The sequence below is a fragment of the Daucus carota genome, chromosome 4 (assembly GCF_001625215.2).
Source record: "Daucus carota subsp. sativus chromosome 4, DH1 v3.0, whole genome shotgun sequence".
In the NCBI taxonomy this organism is placed as follows: domain Eukaryota; kingdom Viridiplantae; phylum Streptophyta; class Magnoliopsida; order Apiales; family Apiaceae; genus Daucus; species Daucus carota.
The window spans coordinates 15,177,135-15,200,400 of NC_030384.2; the positions used below are offsets into that span (position 1 = coordinate 15,177,135).

Here is a 23,266-nt window from a genome sequence, read left to right on the forward strand (position 1 = left end):
TCTCAGGTACGAATTCTTTCTAACTATGCAATACATATTTCTTTATATTCAAAGCATGTTATAAATTTCTGAGTAGAATTGTTCAACACACAAGCACAAGCATTATAGCATCACCATAAATAATGTTGAACTAGTATGCTAGATCACTTCTCTTGTAACTAGGTTTGATGATAATCTTGTGCATGTGTCTTTAGCAGATTCTTAACATGTGTATGAATATTTAGGATTTGATTATTTGCAATAGTGAGATTAGAAGCTTTCCTTTGGAACACGACTCTTAGTTTTAGGGGTTATGATCCTAGCATATTTAACTTTGTTAAAACATTTGATTTTCTTATTTATTTGAATTGTTTGTTAAGGAATGTATTTTTTCTATGATGGAATGTCTACCTTGTGTTAGTAGAACTTTTGGAACTTCATGATTAGATCTAAAATTGACTTAGGTAATAGAGATAGTATAATGCCATATAACAACAGAGTGGGATTAATATGAATTGATAATGTGATTATTAATTTGTCTATGATCATTATGCTTTTAGGAGATTATTGAATATATGTAATTCTACTTGCTACCTGTTGCACTTGTGTTAATTGGTTTAAGTAGAGAGTACCGAATCTTCTGAATTGCATAATCGCATGTCTTGCTCTTGTCTTATCTTTGATTATTTGCCATGTGTATTCAACATCATGTCTGCTTATTTTCTTGTCATGAATGCATGTCTTTGTACTTGCATCGATATTACGGCTCCACCTCCCAAAGTAAAAACACATCCTGAGGTGGACTTTCTCTTATCTTTATCTGTCTGGAAATCTGAATCGGTATATCTCAGAGGCAATAAATCAGAGGACTTGTAAACTAACATATACTCCTTAGTCCTTCGCAGGTACTTGAGTATTGCTTTTACAGCAGTCCAATGTTCCTGTCCTGGGTTTGACCGGTATCTACTAACCATGCCCACGGCAAAGCAGATATAAAGCCTCGTACATAACATTGCATACATTAGGCTTCCACATGCCGAAGCATAAGGAACTGCCTTCATGTTCTCTATCTCCTTGGGTATCGAAGGACACTGACTCTTTGATAGAGTAACTCCATTTCTGAAGGGTAAATTACCCTTCTTGGAGTCCTGCATTTTAAAATGAGCTAATACGTCATCTATGTAGGGCTCCTGAGATAAATCCAACATCCTTTTCTTGAGATCCCTTATAAGTTTGATCCCAAGGATGTATGCTGCTTCACCTAAGTCCTTCATTTCAAATTGTTTGAACAACCACGCCTTTATTGAAGACAACATCTTAAAATTGTTTCCAATGAGTAAAATGTCATCAACATAAAGCACTAGAAAAACCACTGCATTTCCCTCACATCTCTTATACACGCATGCTTTGCTTGGACTTTGATCAAATCCATACGACTGGACTGCCTGATCAAAGAGAATGTTCCAATACCTAGAAGCTTGTTTAAGTCCATAAATAGACCTCTTCAGCTTACATACAAGATGCTCTTGGCCTATTTTAATGAATTCCTCTGGTTGCTGCATATTGATGGTTTCGTCAAGATTTTCATTAAGGAAAGCTGTCTTGACATCCATTTGCCAAATCTCATAATCGAGATGAGCTGCTATAGATAAAAGAATACGGATTGACTTACGCATGACTACCGGCGAAAAGGTTTCCTCATAATCGATACCTTCTTTCTGAGTATACCCTTTCACAACAAGTCTTGCTTTCCAGGCTTTAACCTTTTTGTCTGATCCCCTCTTTTTTTTGTAGACCCACTTACATCCAATAGGTTTTACACCTTTGGGTGGTTCCACGAGCTACCAGACCTGATTAGAATACATTGATTCCATCTCAGAATCCATTGCCTTTTGCCAAAGATTTGCATCTTTGTCTTGTATTGCCTCTTCGTATGTCCGGGTATCATCATCATGTTCACCAGAGACCAAGTCTGAAGACTCTCCCAAAAACATGAATCTGTCAGGCTGTCGAACAACCCTCCCACTACAACGAGGAACTGGTGCGGTATTAGTGACAGGTTGTACAGTCTGCTGTGGTTGTTCTACTTGTACTACAGGTTCATTATTCGTCCCTCCTACTAGTTCCTCTAAAACGATACTACTCATAGGTTTGTGATTCATTATATAGTCTTCCTCTAAGAATCTTGCATTGGTGCTAACACTGACATCCCGATTCTTAGGACTATAAAATAAATAACCTTTTGTTCCTATGGGGTAGCCTACAAACAGCTTTACTTCTGTACGAGATTCTAGCTTAGTCGCGTTCTTGTTCAGCACATGTGCTGGACAACTCCATATCCGAATGTGTCTCAGACTCGGTTTGTCCCCGGTCCACAATTCTAAAGGGGTTTTAGGAACCGACTTAGAAGGTACTAAGTTCAGAAGATAAGCTGCTGTTTCTAAGGCATGTCCCCAAAATGACTTGGATAAATCCGAATAACTCATCGTCGATCTAACACTCTCTAAAAGAGTCCGGTTCCTTCTCTCTGCTACACCGTTCTGCTGGGGTGTGCCTGGTGCAGTCAACTGGGATTCTATCCCATTCTCTGATAAATATTCCCTGAATTCCCCAAGCAAGTATTCGCCACCACGATCTGATCGTAGTGACTTGATAGTTTTATTATGTCGCTTCTCCGTTTTAGCTTTGTACTCTTTGAACTTATCAAAGCACTCAGACTTACGGCACAACAAATAAACGTACCCAAATCTAGAATAATCGTCAATGAAAGTGACGAAATACTCATAACCACCTCTTGCTTGGATATTCATAGGTCCACATAAATCAGAGTGAACCAATTCTAACACTTCTTTGGCTCTATTCCCTTTTGCCTTGAAAGGCCTATTGGTCATTTTACCTTCCAAGCAGGATTCACAAACTGGAAATGGCTCCACTACCAATGAGCCTAAAGGCCCATCTACTACCAGTCTTTGAATCCTCCTCAAGTTAATATTACCTAATCTCAAGTGCCAAAGATATGTTTGGTTCAAACTAGAAGGTTCCTTTCTTTTAGTAGAGGGAGAAGATGTGTTGTTCAATACCCTATGTTGTAGTTGCAATGCAGGTTGACTAGGATTAATTATATACAAATTGTCTTGCAATGTACCAGAACATATAATCCGTTTATTCATCATGATAGATACATTACGATCCAAACAAACATTATAACCATCTAAAGCAAGTTTAGAAACCGAAATCAAATTTCTTCTAAAAGAAGGTACATAAAGACAATTGTTAAAAACCAAAATCCTATCAGAATCAAAAGATAAATGAATAACTCCTACTGCAACTACTGCTACTTTCGTAGGATCTCCCATGAACACGTATATCTCACCATCTCTAAGCATTCTGGATTGCTGGAACCCCTGCATAGAGTTACAAACATGATCAGTGGCTCCTGTATCTAAACACCAAGTGCTCGTAGATATAGCCGCTATAAATGTTTCTGTAACTAGAGAAAGAGACATACCAGTATTGTTTGTCTTCTTAGGAAGAGGACAATCCTGTTTCCAGTGACCCGACTGCTTGCACCGGTAGCACTTTCCCTTAGGCTTTTTCACACCACCTTGAACTCTCACTACCTTCACAGCTTTCTGTGTCTGAGCCTTTTTCTTCTTCTTATTTGCCTTTCGCCTTAGAGGAAGAACCTTTCTCAGCCACATTCACTTGAACACTCTGCCGAAATAATCCTCCAGCTGCCTGAAGTTCTGTCAGCAGTTCCGCCAGACTATACTGCCTCTTGTTCATGATGTAATTCAAGCGGAACGGCTCAAAACTCTTGGGCAAGCTCATAAGTATAATGTCAATCTGGGTTTCCTCGTCAAGCTCAGCACCAAGGATCTCTATCTCATTTAGATTTGACATCATCTTGAGAACATGATCCCTTACAGGTGTACCTTCAGCCATCTGAGTGTTCATTAAAGCCTTCATGGCTACTTGCCTAGCAGCCCTATTCTGATCTCCAAATAGTTCCTTGAGATTAAAGAGCATATCTGAAGCAGTGGCCATAGTCTGATGCTGATGCTGCAAAACACCCGACATTGCTTCCAGAATGTAACATCGCGACATCTCATCAGCCTTTGTCCACCGCTTATAATACTCCTTATCCTCATCAGGAGCATCAGCAGCAGGCTGCTCAGGCTTGGGTTCATAAGTGCAAAACTTGTACTCCTCAGCAGTCAACACAATGTCCAAATTACGTGTCCATTCAATATAGTTAGGTCCGGTAAGTTTGTTATCCTTAAGTATGGTGAACAGTGGTTAAAGCCCATTTTATCCTGAGAATCATGCACGAAAAAATCACAATACACATAAAAAGGGTGCATTAAAATTAAGACCTATTGGTTCCTCTAACAATTATTAAAATTAAATGCACTAACATTTAAACACCATAAGTTTCTGGTATGTCACGATGGGTGACATGTATACTACCTAAATTTGTTTAAACGTTACTTCGGTCCTATTACTAAACAACAAGCCACGTTGGGGTGGTCTATATTATTTTTCGTAGCTAAGTGTATACCATCATCAAATCTTAAATTATCCGAAACCTATGGAACTTGGTACGCCACGATGGGTGGCATGTCTACCTTCCAATATTCTTTGAATAGAACACTTCAATTCAATATTCGTCAATGGTTTGAATTTTAGGCAGTGGAGGAGTCACATCGGTCTCACTTAATACCCATAAGCCTTAGAAATCGCCCCAAATCAGAAATAAAGAAAATTCGTATTTATTTGTATTAATTTAAGAAGTTTGTTCCAGTAATATCTATAACATTATAGACACCATAAATTACATGCCACGATGGGTGACGTATACATAATTTATATTCGTCTTATGTTAAATTACAAACAAACAATGATGGAGACCATGGGATTTAGTATCATATTAATTCACTCTCCCACTTAGAATTTACTTAGAGGATTTTAATCTAGATGCATCGCCCTATGTTATTTCTTCGAAGTCCATATGTATACTATCATGGTCATAGCAACACAAGAACACATAACATGGCAGCATACTATCATGATTAAAGCATTAATTAAAAACATCCCCATGTCCATGTCATTCTAGCATGCGAAGGGTTAGCATCACATGGCATAACAACAAAGACAAGAAACACATAATAACAATAATCAAGAATTATGTAAAACATAATAAAAACACATCCACTATTATGGCCCCGGAAAAAACAGCTTCGAATTCATCCTTCGAAAAATTCCGGAAAACTTCGAGAGCCCGTTTGGAGGCCTAAACAGCCTCAGAACGCCCTGAAAAACTGCACAAAATGGACTCGTTCTGCCGTTTCCGAAAAGGTATTATGGGCCCAAATCGAACATCGTATGCAAAAGTTACCCTAAATAGCAACGGAAACAGATCACAGCAGCGGAAGATCTCTGTTTCTTGCAGCCCCGTTGATCAAACAATTACATACAAATTGTACAGACGAACCAGCCTATTCTATTACATCAGATCATAATCTAAAAGAATTACAAATTGAATTACAAGATTAAACTATCTCGATCAACCCTCGTGATTTACAACAGCCACGATAAACCACGTGGAATCCAAACATAACAGAATTAAAACACGGCCATAATAGTGGATAACAACTTGCATCACAGAACCATTATATACCTGCATATATAATCATGACATGGACTACATATTATAAAACGCAGAACCGCAACCTGGCTCTGATGCCATTGTAGGAACAATCGGACCTTGGCCTGCGTTTTATGATACTAATTAAAAGTTCGAACAGAATATTAACCTTAATCTCTACGGCGCAAGCGATTCAAATCCACGTCTTCTACTGTATTTCCTGATTCTCCTTGGACGAAGTGTGGCCTTCGATCTCCCAAGGTGTGCCTCTCCTTAAAGCTCCGAAAACCCAAAACCCTAGCTGTCTCCTTGAGGAAAACGTGTGCCTCTCTCAAACTCTATGATGAATTCGTTTTTGGTGTATCTTTCAGCTTTAGAAGAACGAGAATATATATAAGCTACAATATGGATCATGGACCATTAGGTCAGGCCTTCCAATGACATTCCGCGCCAGAGCCAATGTCATTAAATATTAATTCAATCCACTAAAGAATTAATATTTGCACTACCTTTCCTAATTCCGTAAATTAATTATTTAATTCGGCTCCCATATTAATTGCTTATAAATTCCCCATGTTTAAGATATCGCATGTCCATTAATTAAATTAATTTCTGACAATTAATTCAATCAATATCTTTTATCCTTGATCATCCACTCAACCTTATAATTATGCAAGAACAAATCTGCCTGCAGGACTAAAGCATAATTATCTTTATGAGCTTTCAAGAGGACATCATCACCCGAATATATTTTTCGGACACGGTTTCCTTTTATAGTTAATATCTCACTCTGTATATAATGTTATTGCCCAATACATAAATTCATAATTTAAAATAAATTACTTCATGTATGAATCAAGGCATGTGCATTAAATACAAGTGTCAATCACTATATCCGGATTAAGAACCTAAGCAATAATAACATCGTAGAATCTTAGTTTTTTATTGTCAGAATTAAAGAAACAATTATTCTACTATTTTGATCCCGTTCAATATACACAAAGTATATAAGTATTATTCAATAGTCAAGATAAACTATTTCCAAATAATACTTCAGTCGTTCCAATGGTTTGTCTAACACCATCTAGACTGTGAACCTTTATTATATTATATAAGGAGTTTGACAATCTAATCTTCTGTTATCCCATTTGATACTAAATTGTCTACATATAATATACAGACAATGTGAAAACATGCATTCAAGATTCTCAAATATTTGTTATATACTTCAAACGAATATTTCAGTATAACCCTAACATTGTCTTGCTGAGTTTCTTTAACCATTCGGTAAGACAAATCATGGCATTGTCTTGCTGGGATCTTGAGGCCTGCCTTCAATTCGGTAGGACAAACCTTTGGTTTGTCTTGCTGAGTTGATTTGGGTGAATTAAATGATATTTTGTAATAAATATTAAATAGAAATCATTCACTTAATTAAGTTAATTGTATAAATTCATAAATTAAATTAATTCGAGAGTGAATTAACTTAATAAATAAATTACACAATTAATATAATTATTAGAGAAGTGAAATGATAAACTATAAAATACTTAATCACCAATTCTTCAACAGAAAAGCTTCTGGTCTTCTTGAAACTTTAATAACTTCATCTTGAATTGTCAATCGACTGAACTACCACTTTTGCTTGACGTCGAATAATTAATCCGAGTAACTGATACACAGATGTACTGTCTGGTTCATCTGTGTCTAGTTAAATCAAATATTCTTCGTCAAATAAACAATAGAGATTTGGCTTGTTCGTCGGATCTTCGTCTTGTAAGTTCTTCTTTATCAAATAGAACCTTCTGAATAAATAAAGTATATAAACTTTATATCTTCTGAACTCCTGGACGTGCCACAAAAGATTATTTGTGCACTGAGGCTTGAACATATTAATGAACTTCTTTCAGTGGTGTGCAGCAGCATCCCGGAATTCTTTAGACATATAATTCTCATAAGTCATTTGACGTTCTTCGTACGGATTCCGATAACTTGCTCTTTACTGAGCTTTCTTATCTGAGTTGAGTTGTACCTCTTTTAAATACAAATAGGCTAAACATATGCCTTTCAGAAATCCCACAAGAACCTTAACTTTAAAGTAGTGAAGCGGATCATGTTAATCCTCAGATCCCACAAGCACCTGCATCTCAAAGTGATGTAGCAGATTGAGCTGAAGCTGGAGAGGCACACAAGAACCTGTTTCTCAAAGTCAAACAGAAGCTTATTATCAAACTCCAGAAGCACACAAGAATCTGATTCTCAAAGTGAACCAGAAGCCAGAACAGTGTATGAAAAAGAAGTCAATGAACAAAAATTCAGAGACTGGTGATATTGAAACTTCTGGAACTACTTTTTCAAAGGTATGTTGCTAAACTGTCAGTATGATTACAAATAGATCTTTGTTATCAAAAAAAACCCCTATTTATATGAATGACCACAACCCTTCTTATGCACCTCTTATTTCTTTGAAATTGCTGAGAGACTGATTCTTTTTCATCTGAGTTGTGTGAAAATAATTTAGTGAATAGATTCAATAGAAAGGAAGTCTCCTGAACTGGCAAAAGGTGAGGTAGTTTTGAGTATGTGAGTATTGCTTATGCATACGAGAGTTCGATATTACTCTTTATAGTAATATAAGTATGACTGTGAGAAGTGATGAGATCACTTGAAAAGAATAGAGAGATTTAGCATTATATAACAAATGTTTACATATACAGATTCTTATTCTTATTGATAGACTGAACACTCACTCTGGTCAATGATTTCCAAAAAGGGGGCGAAGGAGTTCAAAATTATTCAAAGCTTACAGATGATCAAAAGAATCTTGGAAAAAAAGCTGAATATTGTTTGTTATTACCCAACAAAGCTCAAGTGGCGGTTAAAAATCTCAAGTAAAAGTCAGATACGAAAACAAAGCTGAATTCTCAAGTACAATTCATAAGGAAGCTGAAAACTATTCAAATGGTAACTATTGTTTAATTCAATGCAAGTGATTAAATGCGAGTGGTTATTATCTTTTCAAGACAGAACAGAACAAAGTTTTCAGAAGTACAGAAGAAGAGATAGAAGCTGAGAACAAAGTTTTCAGAAGAAAAAAAGAAAGCAGAAATTACTAACATAACAGAAGAAGAAATCAATGGAAGCCATAAACAAGCTGACAGAGAACAAAGAAAGATATCAATCTTGAAGCAAAAAGGTATAAAGAATTCAAAAGAAGTTGTTGGCATCAATGAATCATTTGAATTTATGCATTATTTCACAAAGTATAAATTAGGGGAGATTGTTACGTAGGAAGATTCATTTATGCATCAGGAGATCATCAAAGTGAAGCGACAAGGAACAATGCAGTTGACAGAAACTGATGGCCGCATCATAAACTGATGGAACCTCATCAGTATGCGGATACTTGATCAGTATCGAGTACTATCAGTATCTGCAGATTGAGTTTGATAAGGGAAGAAAGAAAATTGATACGATATAGCTTATTTATAGAGATATACTTCTGTTTGAGTAAATCAAGTTAGTAATTGTAGAAGCTGTGTACTATATAAACACGGATAATTAGGTCTTACGAAGATACGAGTAAGGAGCACAACACGAGTAATATTTTGTGTAACCTAGCTAGCAGCTCTTGAGAACGTTGTTTTTCTTGAGAGAGGGTATTTTCACAGTTCTTATATAAATCAATAAGAGCTGAGTTGATTTGAATCCGGTTGGTTGTTAATTAATTACTTATTTGATATTTGATTGATCGATAGATAAACTTCCGCTTAAGTCTATTGATCAAATCAAGGCCTAACAATCCACACTAACAAAGTTAGTATTAAATAATCACATCAAAATCCCTAATCAGTTGGAAAACCCCATTAACAAAATCCATAATCAGTTGAAAGCCCCCAACAAAGAACATACATGTACAATCGATTAAACTGTATTTTGAGAACAAGAAACAAGATTGGTTATAAACATACTCGATTAAGATTTGAAACCAAGAACAAGCATAATCTGTTTTATATATACTCAAACTTTTAATCGATTTGGGGGTATTTTGAAGATGATCAATGTGTACCTTTTCGGAGCCTCAATCTTCCTAGAGCTTGCTTCCTCCTCTTCGCGCGAGCTGAAATTTCTTCAGAGTTTCAATCTGTTTGCACTACATGAGAAAAGAAAGCAGACAACAGTTTTTGCCCGTTGTTTGAAACCCTCAAATACTGTTGAGTATTGAGATGCCGTCTGATCCTAGGATGAGACAACGGTACACGATCGTTGTCTGTCTCTGGTTAAGACAAGAGCAAACTCTTTTAAAAATGTTGTGAGAATGCTGGATGGCACAATGGTTTACGATTGCGTACCTATTGTAAAACAAGTGATAAATCAAGTGTTTCTTAGGTAATAACCTGTTGTTAATCTTCTTTACCATAATAGTGTCTGTAAGAGGACGTGTTGTCTTGCTTCAATTTAGTCAACAATTTATGGTATCATAAAGATAGTGCAGTTTTTGAAAAGACAATGGTTTAGTACAATGGACAACTGTAAAACATTTTACTACTCAAAGGATTATAGGTGATCTTCAATTTCTGATTAGCCTTATGAGAATGGTTTTTGTCAAATAAATTGTTTAAAGAAAAGTTTTTACGAATGCTTTATTGTTTATAATTAACCATTTACCTCTATTATTATAAACGTGCAGATTGTATGTATCTTTATATTTGTACAGATTGCATCATATTTACTAGATGGGAAAGAGATGCCGCACGAGATAAGATGGATTGCAGACGGGCCTAACAGAGATGTGCCTACATTCAGCGGTTATAAGGTACATGGGGTTCCATTTAGCACTAAGTCTCGGGATGATGCACGTCAAGTTTAATGTAGTGGAGTGTGTGTAAATGCTGAAACAATGATTGTGCATGCTACCAACAGAAATACGTCACATACATACTACAGAGTTATAAATATTATATGGGAGTTGGACTGTAACAGCTTTAGGATCCCTCTTTTTTTGTATAAATGGGTTGATATGAATAGGGAGATCAAGACTGATGAACTAGGATATATATTAGTCAATTTGACAAGTCTAGTTTTTTGCATGATCCATTTGTGTTAGCAACACATGTTAAGCAGGTTTGTTATATTGATGACCCCCTCGAAAAATCATGGTCCGTGGTATTGAAATTTCTCGAGAGAAAACACTACGATGATATTGGAGATGAAAATGAGGGATCCGTTGAAGTTGAGCTTGTGTCTGAGTTTTTCTATTCCGGATTTACCAGATGATGATTTGCACGAGTATGCTAGTTACATGCGTGATGTAGATGGACGAATTCAACTAGAATGATGGTTTTTTTTTTACATATTCCACATTCTTGTAACCCACAATTCAAATATTTGGTCTTGATGATTGGTGTGATGGTTGTTTTTAAGTGTAATTTCGAAAGTTTGGTTTCATGATGATGTTTTGCTCTATACTGATGTTTGATGATGGTCAAATTTACTCTTTACTGTTTTGGTAGTTGTTTGATAGGGGCTTCACTCTTTCTCTTTATCTTTTTAAAAAAATTATAATGGTATTAATAAGGGTTTTATGAGAAAGGACATGTCTTAACAAAGCAAAGACAACACATAATAAAAGATAAACTGTTGTGTGAAGTTTAAAGAACAATGCTACCAAGAATGTTTGTCTAAAAAGAATACACAATAGAATTATAAACCGTTGTAAACTCTTTACAACTGTTCAACGGAGTATTGTGTAATATCTATAAACACAAATGTTTCTCCAACCGTTGTTTATTACTTAACAACGGTTAGTCATCCCCGTTGTATGACTTTGCTAATTACAATGGTTTAGGAAACCTATTTTATAATATTTAACAACGGTTTTACAGACCGTTGTGTGAATTTTAGAAAAACAATGGTGTTTATAAACTGTTGGGTCAAACAAATCTTTTTGCATACTTTTTAACAACGCTTTTAAAAACGGTAGTATGACCCTGGTTTAGACAATGGTTAGTTGAGGTCAAGAAAACGACCGTTGTGTGTTCCTTTTTCGCAACGTTTTTTTTTTGTAGTGTTGTCTAAAAGGTGTTGTCTGAGCCTGTTTTTCTTGTAGTGTTTGAGAGTGTTTGTGAGAGTGTTTTATGTCTGAGAGTGTTAAGTCGGGGTTGTTTGTCTGAATTATTTATATTTTCTTATTTTTCTATTTTGGAAAGATGCGGAAAAAAAATCTAAAGCTCTCACTTTGTCAATTTAGAAGCCGCCAATTTTTTAGGCCAAAAATTCGGATGTATTACAATGCTTGAGCAATATCCATTGCAATAGAATACTAATTTTTAACTCCCTCCAATTTTTGCACTTCATTTGCAATGATTTTAAAAGTCCTTGCAATTTATATAATTTGTCATCTCAGTTGTAACATTTTATCTCAAGTTTATGTAAATGTGACTGGTATAGCCAATCTATGGTGTAGTGAAATTCACTTGAAATATGATATGATACTCCCTCCGTACCCTAGATTCTTTACGGTTTCCTTTTTTGGACGTTCCACTCATTTCTTTACATTATAAAACATTCCTAAAATAGTTAATGGGTCCTACCACTTTCCCACTTTTCTTCATTTTTCACACTACTTTTATTCCGTTATCTCTCTTGTATATAATAAAAATCAATACGTCCCACCACTTCATCTACTTTTTTTTCTCTTTTCCACTATTTCATACAAATTTTTTAACCTCCGTGCCTAAACTTAATGAAAAGAATTTGGGAGACCGAGGGAGTATTTGTAGAAAGTTTTTTTTTTATGAAAGTACTAAGTACTAGTAACGTGAGCTGCACTGAGAAAAAGTTGCACGTGATGGGTGCGTAGTATGCGACATGTGTGAAAGTTAGTAAACCGTTGCAGCTTTTAGTAAAATCTGGTTTAAAGGAGTACGACTCCAGTACTCCATTGGAGTACGAAGTAGGAGAACACGTAAGTAGACCAAATAACCCAACAGAATATTGAAATTAAATGATGGCACATGGTTAAGATGCGGTAAATAAAAATGAGAAAAAGTTGCACCTTGCTGATATTTTGAGTGCATTCCTAGGTTAATCTAGTTTGGAGTTGTCTTACTAATCTAATCTATTTTGTTCAATCATTTTAGACTTATTTAGTTTACTGTTCAACCTTAGTCTTTATAACTTTTTTTTCATTTTCCAAATTTTATTTCATTTATTAGGATTCTTTTATATATATATATATATATATAGGCTTGTGCTCACATGAGAACTCCAAATTATATGAGATATGAGATCTAATCTCAGCCCTACAAATATTACAAACCACATTAAATCTGAGACGTTGATTTTTAATAATAATAAAAATATAAAAGCCATTTCTTTTCACTTTTTTCTGATTTAGTTTCGGTTAGCAGTTCTCTCTCTAAACTTAACCTCTGTCTCTCTCTCCTCAAAATCGCTCTGCCTCTCGTTATCTTCGCTCAAACTCCGCCTCAATTACGTTGCTTTCATCATGATTACTGAAGATTTGCTCAAGATAAGTTCAAATCAAGGTAGTTTCTTTATAGTTTGGATAATTTAGTGTAGTTTATGTTTCGATTTTGTTCGAAGATCATTAATTCAGTTTTTGAGCATGTGTTGGAGCATATTCTAGGTGATTTAAAGACAGTGTTGTTTTAGTTGAGCATTGATTTGGTGTAAAGGTCACTGTAGATGTATTTTTGTAACTGAGTTTTATACTTGCTCGATGAGGTGATTTTTTGTTGTAAAGTGCAGTGATATTGTTTATAGTTAAAGTATTCTGAGCTGCATAACAACATGATTATATAGGATTTTTTTATTGTTTTGATAATATGATGAGGTGATTTGTTGTTAGAAACTGTTTTGATAACTTGATTCGGTGATTTTCTGTTGTGATTTGTAGTGATTTTGTGTACAATTCACTTACTCTGAGTTGTCTAATAATTTGATTTATAGGATTTTTGATTTTGTTCAATAATTTGATGTGGTGATTTTTGTTTGCATTTGAGGTGATTTTTTTATGTATTAGCCTTTTCTGAATTCAGTTAGCTTTAACTTTGATTTTCTTTTGTTATAGGTATTGGATTTGCTGATGATTTACGTGATATGGAGACGGACAGTTACTCTTCAAATGACATCGAAGAAGTTGATTCTGGTTGTACGGTTAGTCCTGGTGGACATACGTATTATGTTCCTTATACTGTTGATGATGAGAATCTGAAGCCGTGTTTGAACAAGTCATTTGCAAATCTTGAATCTGGTATTGATTTTTATAAGGAGTATGCACGATTGTGTGGATTTGATATTCGTCGTAGTGCTGAGAAGAAACACGATGATGGTACCATAATAAGCAAGTATTTGGTTTGTAGTAGGTCTGGTAATAGTGAAAATAACAGTAGTTCTGAGGGAAGTACAACTCAGTTGGGTAAGAGGAGGAGGACTATGTCTGGTAGGTGTGGATGTCATGCGAAACTTGTTTTAAAATTTGCACCTGGTCATATATATTTTATTTTTCGCTTTGTTGAAGCACACAATCACCCCTTGGTTTCCGAAGATTGTAGGCAGTTCTTAAGAGGAAATCGTCAAATGTCTACGTGTTCTATGAATTTTGTGTTTGATGCGAGTAAAGTTAATATTGGTGCAAGCAAGGCATTTAGATTGATGAAAGAGATGGTTGGGGGATATGAGAATGTTGGAGCCACGTCAAGAGATTATAGGAATTTTGATAGAGATCTAAAAGGATTTGTTGGTGAATATGACGGTGAAATGGTTATTGAGAAATTTAAAGTTAATCAAGAAACAAATCCCTCTTTTTTCTATGATTATGAGGTTGATGACAATGGTCACCTGACCAAACTGTTTTGGGCTGATGCTACGGCGCGAAGAAATTATGAGCTCTATGGCGATGCAGTATCTTTTGATGCAACATTCAACACGAACAAGTGAGTTCAATTATAAAGTTTGGTCACCTGACCAAACCTTTTGATGTTTGCTGTTTAGGACTCATTATTATTGCTATCATATATTACCAAGTGCTTTAAAATCAGTTTAGTTATCTTTTTTATTAATACATGTGCTTTTGTTAACATAGTGTGTTGTGAATTTGAAACTATCTGAGTTATTCAATATTCTGCTTATTACTTGAGTTAACATGAATTTCATAAGCACTCGGAGTATGAAGCAAAATTGTGATACTATTAGATGGTGATTTTTAATTGTCTTCCTGGTGATTATTTCTAGCTGCCATGTTATATGCAATCATTCTTGGCAGGTACAATATGATATTTGCTCCATTTACCGGAGTGGACAAACATAACAAATGTGTGACGTTTGCCTCGACCCTTCTTTCGAAAGAAGATGTTGAACATTTTAGTTGGGCATTTAAAGCACTATTGAAAGCTATGGGTAGGAATCCTGTTTGTATAGTGACCGACCAATGTCCAGCAATGAAGCAGGCTGTACCCATTTGTTTTAAAGAAACTGATGATTTTCCTGCCACTAGGCACCGTTTGTGCATGTGGCATATAACCGAAAAATTCCCTGCCAAGGTATACTATGTTTAATATGATTTGGTGATTCTTTTGTCCTATTTAGTTTTGTTAATGTGTGTGTTTTCGTCATGTGCAGCTTGGCAACTTTTTGTGCAAAGAAACTGAATTTATGGGGAAAATGAAGAATGTTATATGGTCTTCTACTATAGAGGCTGCTGAGTTTGAGGAAGGGTGGAAATCAGTTATAAAAGAATTCGAGTTAGAAGATAATCGTTGGCTGACAGATATGTATGATATGAGAGAGTCGTGGATCCCTGCATATTTTCGTGATAAACCAATGTATGGTCTAATTCGGACGACATCGAGATCCGAAAGTGAAAACTTTTTCTTCAGTCATTTTCATCAAAGTGGTAGTAGTTTGTGTCAGTTTTACATTCGATTTGAAAGTGCAATGGATAAGCAGCGCTCAGAAACAAAGAGGTTGAATCACGAGTGTAGATCTGGAAAACCCGCTCTAGTTTCAAAACTCTATCTTGAAGATGATGCTTCTGAGTTGTACACTCGTTCCGTTTTTTATAAAGTGCAGGAGGAGATCTTGGCAGCTCGTGATGACATGCGAATTCAAAGTATTGGGCCAGAAACAAATGGCATTAAAACTTATGTAATGAAGGATGTTAAAATGAAAGATGTTCTGTTTCAGGTAATCTTAGTGCATTATTTGTAATTTCTTAATAATTCTATTTCCGTGAAATTATGTATCTTTTTTCAGTGGTGAGTATTCCTGTTTTTTCTAATCTTATTCAATTACTTGTTAACTTTTATAGGTAAAAGTCAGTAAGAGCCATGCTGATTGCTCTTGTAAGAAGTTTCTTATGTGCGGCATTTTATGTAGGCACGCATTCTGTGCACTTAATCACTTTGAAGTGGTGAAGATACCTAGGCGGCTTGTTCTTAATCGCTGGATGAAGAATGCTGAAAATAAGGCTTCGTTGAAAATGTTTGGTGTATCTGATGATCAGGAAAGCATGGGAGCCATCTCAAAAGAATTGACAAATTTGTGGTTTAATTTTCACAAATGTGTGACTAAAGCAGGAAATGACCTTGATAAACTTAAGCAGGTTAATAAGTCAATTCAAGGCTTAAATTCTGAACTTGGGGATGCGAGTGGTGGATTTACAAAGCAAGATTTCATGGCGAACTTGATAGGCAAAAGGCCTACTGGAGACATTAGTATCCAGCCTCCATTGCAATGTAAAAACAAAGGATCCGGTTTAAAAAGGATTGTTGGTGAAAGGGAGAAAGCAATAAATCAAGCCAAGAAAAAGGCCAGGAAATGCAAATTATGCTCCTCAACCTTCCATGACCAAAGGACATGCCCTGCTAAGAAGAAAGTTGCAGAAAGTTGATGTTAAAATGTTTTTGGGCTCTGAATATGTATATACTAGTACTAGTCAATTCTATATTGTTTTACCTCTGTTTTTTTCAATATACCAGGATGTTTAGTTAGAATCTTTAATTCATATGTATCTGGTGATTTTGCTTCTATGTGTGGTGATTTTGCTTCCAAATAAGTGACCCACTCTTACTTATAAAGTAAAAAATAAAATTTCACATTTTATGATTCAGTGAATTTTATTTATGATGTAGTGGTGATTTTTCTTCTATGTGTGGTGAGTTTTCTTCCAAATAAGTGACCCACTCTTACTTATAAAGTAAAAAATAAAATTTGACACTCCCTAGTGGTGATTTTTATATTCCCTAACAGGTGATTATATTTTTCTTTTCATCCTTTTGAACTTAATTAACGGTCAGTTAATATTTTAGGGTTCATATTTGGGTTATTAAATTGGCCGACGGTTAATTTAATAACCCAAATTAAGCGAGGCTGAAGGGCCGAAGGCCCTGAAGCCGAGACGTCGGCGGAATAAATTAATTTACAACCGTTAACATTTAGGGTATAGGTTTGGGTTGCAGAATGATTATTTCGCACTGTATATTAATTAAGCGAGGCTGAAGGCCCTGAAGCCGAGACGCCGCTTCCAAATAAGTGACCCACTCTTACTTATAAAGTAAAAAATAAAATTTGACACTCCCTAGTGGTGATTTTATTTATGCTCTAGTGGTGATTTTTATATTCCCTAACATGTGATTATATTTTTCTTTACATCCTTTTGAACTTTTCTAAAACTTTATTTGTTAATGATGTCTTTGCTACTTATTTTAATTTAATATTTTTTTGATTAACCTGGTACACTATCAATTGCCAAATAAAAATGTCTTCCCACTGATGACTGGAAAATAGATGAGATATCTAAGTTATAAAAATTCCGAGGCAATGTATCACTAGATTAGTTAATAAGGAGTAACAGTTTTCAGCTGCTTTAGATATGATCCAAGCCAATACCGCGTTTCTTTTACATACATTTGAAAAAAGAATAAGAACTAAAGCGCATAACTGTTTCGGCATTTGCCAAAAAACTCCTGTTATATTCTTGATTCTATTGCCTACATAATTTTTTCAATCTTCATCGAATAAAACCCTTCCTTTGATCATCTTTTTCCCATGGACACGTGCACCCTTGCGTTTACTTGCTTCAATCACTATACTCATAACTCTCTCAGATGCCATCTTGTTGTATAAAAGTTTTGCTTCATCTAGGATTTTTTGTCTTATCTCATTCAACGGAGAAGCCAAAATAGCATGACAATACTTTGCACGAATCTTATCCAACTGTCTTGTTTGTCCATACTGTAATCAAAAAAGGCATATTCAATTTGAATTAGAGAGATGACAGTATATAGCATGATTATGCTAAAGTACATATTAAAGTTTACTCACATTTTCGGGTTTCAAATCACTTGTCCAGGTCTTCGCATCCCCCATGTAGGTCTCCATGTGTCTCATCAAAAACAATCCACAATCCGTGTCATTTTGAATTGTTTGCCAAGGCATTACCAAGTAAGATGGTTTTAAATTTTTCACCAAATTAGCCAACAAACTTAAGTTGTTCTCCAACAAGTATTTCTCAAAGTGTCGACGCTGCAATATAAATATTTACTGTCATTAAATACTTTAACCTACAAGCTCTCGTAAGACAATAAGGTGCTAGGAAATGTGATTCATTCAGTTACATATCTTTACCACTTCCATTCAATTGAAAGCCCATTTTCTCAGGATTACAGAAAGCCGATTATGTGATGATTATGTGGTGATTTAAATTATAAATCCTATAATATTTAAATACTTTTAACCACCACATAATCACCACATATGTGATGATTATGTGGTGATTTAAATTATAAATCCTATAATTTAAACTAAAACAGCCGATTTTGCTTCTGTTGTCTACTCAATCATCTATCAGTCAAAAGCATAGTTGATATATATAGGGTACACTGAGCAGTTCGAACATGATCAAAAACAAAATGTATAATGCAATTATAGTGATGATTATTAGCTATGTGGTTGCAAAAACAAAAAACGTACCAAAAGTCTAATTCTTGGCCCATAATATTTTCCTGCATTTTTCCCCTGGCGGATGTTGTCTATAACTTCGAATGCTTGTTTCATTAAGTTGAAGCAGACCAAGTAAAAATGTCTATTTGCATAGACTGGGAAGAACAGCTGCAAGTCATGAAGTTTTGGAAATATCATGCATAAATAATCCTAATCATATAATCATCTATTATTTAACTAAACAATTTTTTTATAGTTTAGTAGGCAAATAACCATTTTTACCAAATCACTTCCTTCAAATCTGATATTTGGATATCTATTAAAGAAGTGCTCCATTTCACTTTTAAACATCTGATATTGAGCCTCTTCACTATTCTTCTCATCCAATGGTCCTATCTGAAAAATATGAGGTCAAGAAATTAGTACATTATAAATATGAATTTTGTTTTACTAAATTACAGTATTAATAATTACAATAGAGAAAGAATTTACCGAAAAACCAATGTCGAAATAGAGGCGCATTGGGGAATCTGGGGACTTATAGTTTTCCCTATCGTTCATCAAAATTGACCATATATCTATAACTGAATATGACAATTTTTTCCCAGGCCTGAGTGTTCTAATCACTTTTCGGAGGAATTTTTGTTCTTTACACACAAAAATATTTTCCCTGAAATATATATATGTTCAGTAGTATAAGAGTTGGGATGCAATTATTTAGTGAGTGATAAGAGGTGATTTAAAGAACTTACAGCTCATCTTTGCCTTCTTGAATCATCCACCTGTAGACAGCAATTTCTTGTCTTGAGTAATGGGAGAATATATTTGTATTTCGCTGCACATATGGCGACCGGTAAGCTGGTCCCACTTTGATGTCCCTCTTTGTTTTCTTTTCAGGTTCCATTTGCTCTTTTCTTGTTTCAAGCTCTCCATGCTCCTCTTGCACTTGTTGGCAAATCTGACTTATGCCCAATGAGAACGACGGGTAATCGAAGTCGTCAAAGTCTTTTTCAAACTCTTTTATTCCTTCTGGGGATTTCAACCAAGCAATGATGTCAAGATGATCATCAGCATCGGGAGGTAAATCAACTTGCTCTATTGGCTCATCTCTAACTTCCCCTAGTGAGACATGTTCATCATCGACCAAATCTTCAAGATTACTTGCGCTTTCCATCCAATTTTTGTTCGTCTCCATTGCAGTGTTCACCTTTGCCTCCATATCAGCAATCCTCTCGTCATCTGGATATAAGTTCTTTGCAATAGCCAACTCAGCATCATATTTATTTTTTGCTTCCATCAGTTGGATGTTTGCATCCATTAATAAAGCAGCCTTCACATTAAGTGTTTCCCACCAATCCTAATAAAAAAACATTACATACAATAAGTGATAAGACTGTACAATAAAGTCTTACAAATATAGATAATTTTGTGGTGATTAAATAATGATTTTGGAAATGGTAAGCTACTGAATATAATAAAAATAGAGTATAGAAATATGAAATTCAATTCCCCTTTCAGTTTGAACAGGGTTATGGTGTATAAATAAAAATCACCCCATAATCATCACATATATGTGATGATTATATGGTGATTATAATGTGAGTTGTACCTCTATTATGAAAGTCACAATCTAGAATCAACCTCAACTAACAATCACTAATTTCTCTTAAACCACTATCAATTCTCTGACTTACACATACTACTACTCTTTCATTTACAAAAACCAAAACAAGCAATATCTACATTCCACTATCATTTACTGTAGTTTTATTAAAATAGGGTGACTGTGCAAAATTTGATGAGTGGTTCAGATAGTTTATGGTGCATAAACTTAAAGCACCACATAATCATCACATATATGTGGTGATTATGGGGTGATTAAAAATATGAGTTGTACCTCTGTTATGTCATCTGGCTGATCATCTCCACCCGGCTGATCATTTCCACACGGATGATTATCTACACCTGGATGATCATCTCCATTATTATTTTGTTCTGCAAAAATTTCTTCAATTTCAGCTTGTCTATCATCTTCCACCTATTATGTGAAATTATGAGTTGTTAGAAACCAATTATGGCAAAAAGTTAGAAACCAATCATGGGTGTGAAAAACAATGCCCACGTCCGAGTAGAAAATAGTTTGAAGAACATAACTCGAGTAAACTGGTATTATGGCAAAAATTTAGCAAACTCGTGAGATATGGAAGTGTGTTTACCCGTTCCTTCGCAGATTTATGTGTTTGGTTTGATTGTTGAGGAGTTGCATCTCTAAGTATTGTCCCAGAACCAAAAGCACCTGGTTCCAATTCCATGACTTCCCTTTCTTTTAGTTTCTCCTTTGTCCAACCTCTAAAAGCTGGTTGTTTCCTTGGTACTTTTGTGTTTATGTTGAACACAACTCGGTCAACATACAAAATCTGCAATATAAGTAGCATAACAAGTGATTATAATAGTACACACCCATATAAATAAACAAGCAGAAGGCAATTAAAAGTTAACTTACAAGTAGAAATATCATTGGTCCGGTATAGAAAAGTGATGATGTGCGCTTCCACCTTTGCTTTGTAATCACCAAACTCCGTATCAAATATGAAGCCCAGTTATATTTTGCACAATTATCAAGATCGTCATCAAACGAAATTATGGACTGGGCCACAAAGTTGTTTGTGTTTGATCTGATTAGAACATTTGCCATCACCACTAGAAAGTTGATCTTAAATAGGTCATCAACTGCCCCACTCTGCCTCATCTTTTCCACCACATCACTTGCTTTAATCAGGCTCTGTCCTTCAGAAACTGAGAACTGTTCTCTCCACTCCAGCAGTCTATCATACCTCGAATCACCTTGCGCCAGCTTAACTTCATGTCCACGACAAGGGAGTCCAAGTATCTCATGCACAAGATGATCAATTATCTTTATTTTGCCGCTTTGGAGTACTAACATGCATTTTTTTTCATCGAAAGCCTCTAGGACTTTATAGGCCAATCTCTGAGGTATCTCCCACAATTCAAAGTCTACTAAACTCCCGAACCCTGCACTCTTCACCCACTCCTCTTGTTCGTCAGATAATGCAGAAATCATATCACATAAAAGTCTAGGAGAGTTTCTAATCTTTGCTATTTCATCTTCCTGTAGAAGTTACAAAAATAATGAATATGAATGTGAATGTGCAACATTATACTAGTGACTATTGTAAAATAAACGATTAGAATATACAACAGGATTGACACTTGGAGTGTAAAATAATCGTACCTTGCTTATAATCTTGTCCCTCTGCTCTATTTTCTGTTTCTGGCCTCCTTTGTTTTTACCTTTATCATTGTTCTCTTTTTGCTTTTTTTTCGGTCGTTCGTCAACTTTGTTAGGCAATCTCTTTTGCACAACTGTTTTCAACGATTTTCGAGGTGGAGTTTGAAAATCATCGTCAGAGGTAGTTTCAGCAACATTTTTCACTGCACCATAAATTAATTATTAAACAAAAATGCTCAGCAGTAACGTCAATACTCAATACTAAATGCAAAAATCTAGAATGCATCAATGAATCTTGGATTTAAATACCTCCTGTTGAGTCTTTCTTTTGTTGTTGAATGATCACCTCCTTGTTACTTCTAGTATTTCTCTTAATCACACTCTCTTTACCCCCCTTTTCATTGCTTTCCACATCAATAGTTATGACATCGTCGCTTATATTTCTTCTTAGCTTTTGGAGGATAACACGCGCGCTATGTCGTCTTTGAGTGCATGTAACAATAAATAACATAAAATCAATACTTAAAACATAATGTCAGATGAGCACTACATAATCAATACAAGACTACATAGTTTTGCATAAATAGATTGCAGCTCTGGAAAGTGAACAATATCAGCTTGCCATGCTACTGTTATAATCTCAGCTCTGGAAAGTATAAAATCACTTAAACACTGTTATTTAGTTCCATGATTAAGTGGCAGAATTTGAAACAAATTCATAGATTTAAATTACAAAATAAGTCAGGACAATAGAAAATTAACATGTTCACAAAAATATATACAGTTCGGACTATTATTTCAAACTACAATAACACTTGGTTGGCCTAACCCGACCACAGGTTCACAAACAGACTCAAAACTCGGATTCGTTGCAGAAACAAAACAAGGCAGGGACTCGGGGATTCAGTAGAAAAAAAACAATCACGACCTCAACACACAGAATTTAGTTACTCGAAAACAAACTCAACTACCTAAACTCATCTAAACAAATCACTACAACTCAGAAAACCAGTTTAAAGCAAAGCAGGAGACTAATGCAGGCTCTGACTCGATTGACTTAAACTCGATAGAACAGACTTGGTGACTACACTAGCAGGAGAAAAGGAAACCTAATCTTGCATACAAAATCTCTGACACATGAGTACAGCGTGAAAACACAGCAAAACAATAATACAAACCAACGCAACTCTGAACCAAATTTTTCCAAAAACCAGAACTAAAGACTGAGAACAAAAACAGTAGGACAAGCAATATTGCAATACAAAGGATAAAATCACTTAAACATACTATTATTTAGTATTTTTAAGTCAAAAATTATTTAGAATAAAATCACCACATAATCACACATCTAATAAATTATCAGCCTCTATATAAAGAATAAAATCACCACATAATCACACATCTAACAAATAATCAGCCTCTAT

The 23,266-nt window shown here is 35.1% G+C and overlaps 3 protein-coding genes across 3 annotated transcripts in view; 1 reads left to right on the forward strand and 2 right to left on the reverse strand.

The window, feature by feature from the left end:
* The window catches only part of LOC108226239 (protein FAR1-RELATED SEQUENCE 5-like), a 29,237-nt gene extending 12,696 nt beyond the window's left edge, over nt 1-16,541 (forward strand). The window contains exons 3-6 of the mRNA XM_064092046.1: nt 13,722-14,586; nt 14,916-15,192; nt 15,272-15,835; nt 15,960-16,541. Of these exons, the coding sequence (XP_063948116.1) occupies nt 13,722-14,586; nt 14,916-15,192; nt 15,272-15,835; nt 15,960-16,541 (2,288 nt within the window). The remainder of the gene's footprint in view (nt 1-13,721; nt 14,587-14,915; nt 15,193-15,271; nt 15,836-15,959) is intronic.
* A 929-nt stretch (nt 16,542-17,470) lies between these two features.
* LOC108226985 (uncharacterized) lies at nt 17,471-18,754 on the reverse strand. The gene is made up of 3 exons (XM_064091258.1): nt 18,623-18,754; nt 17,975-18,175; nt 17,471-17,884 (listed from the first exon to the last, which is right to left on the reverse strand). The coding sequence occupies exons 1-3, from the start codon at nt 18,704-18,706 to the stop codon at nt 17,654-17,656; spliced, it is 516 nt and encodes a 171-aa protein (XP_063947328.1). The 5' UTR covers nt 18,707-18,754; the 3' UTR covers nt 17,471-17,653.
* A 75-nt stretch (nt 18,755-18,829) lies between these two features.
* LOC108203460 (uncharacterized) lies at nt 18,830-22,353 on the reverse strand. The gene is made up of 8 exons (XM_064092047.1): nt 22,152-22,353; nt 21,846-22,045; nt 21,096-21,722; nt 20,809-21,009; nt 20,490-20,630; nt 19,345-19,949; nt 19,085-19,142; nt 18,830-18,988 (listed from the first exon to the last, which is right to left on the reverse strand). Exons 1-8 carry the CDS (start codon nt 22,351-22,353, stop codon nt 18,830-18,832), a joined length of 2,193 nt encoding a protein of 730 aa, XP_063948117.1.
* Nucleotides 22,354-23,266: the final 913 nt, after the last annotated feature.

What these genes read in the sequence shown, in the direction of transcription:
- LOC108203460 (XM_064092047.1), bottom strand. Translation starts at nt 22,353, where the DNA reads ATGTTATTTATTGTTACATGCACTCAAAGACGACATAGCGCGCGTGTT. An exon ending in GACCAATGATATTTCTACTT is followed by an intron (nt 21,010 to 21,095) that starts GTAAGTTAACTT and finishes CTTATATTGCAG; the next exon opens with ATTTTGTATGTTGACCGAGT. An exon ending in CAAGAAGGCAAAGATGAGCT is followed by an intron (nt 19,143 to 19,344) that starts GTAAGTTCTTTA and finishes GATGAACGATAG; the next exon opens with GGAAAACTATAAGTCCCCAG.
- LOC108226985 (XM_064091258.1), bottom strand. Translation starts at nt 18,706, where the DNA reads ATGAAACAAGCATTCGAAGTTATAGACAACATCCGCCAGGGGAAAAAT. An exon ending in GGCCAAGAATTAGACTTTTG is followed by an intron (nt 18,176 to 18,622) that starts GTACGTTTTTTG and finishes TTTATATTGCAG; the next exon opens with CGTCGACACTTTGAGAAATA. An exon ending in GTGATTTGAAACCCGAAAAT is followed by an intron (nt 17,885 to 17,974) that starts GTGAGTAAACTT and finishes TTTTGATTACAG; the next exon opens with TATGGACAAACAAGACAGTT.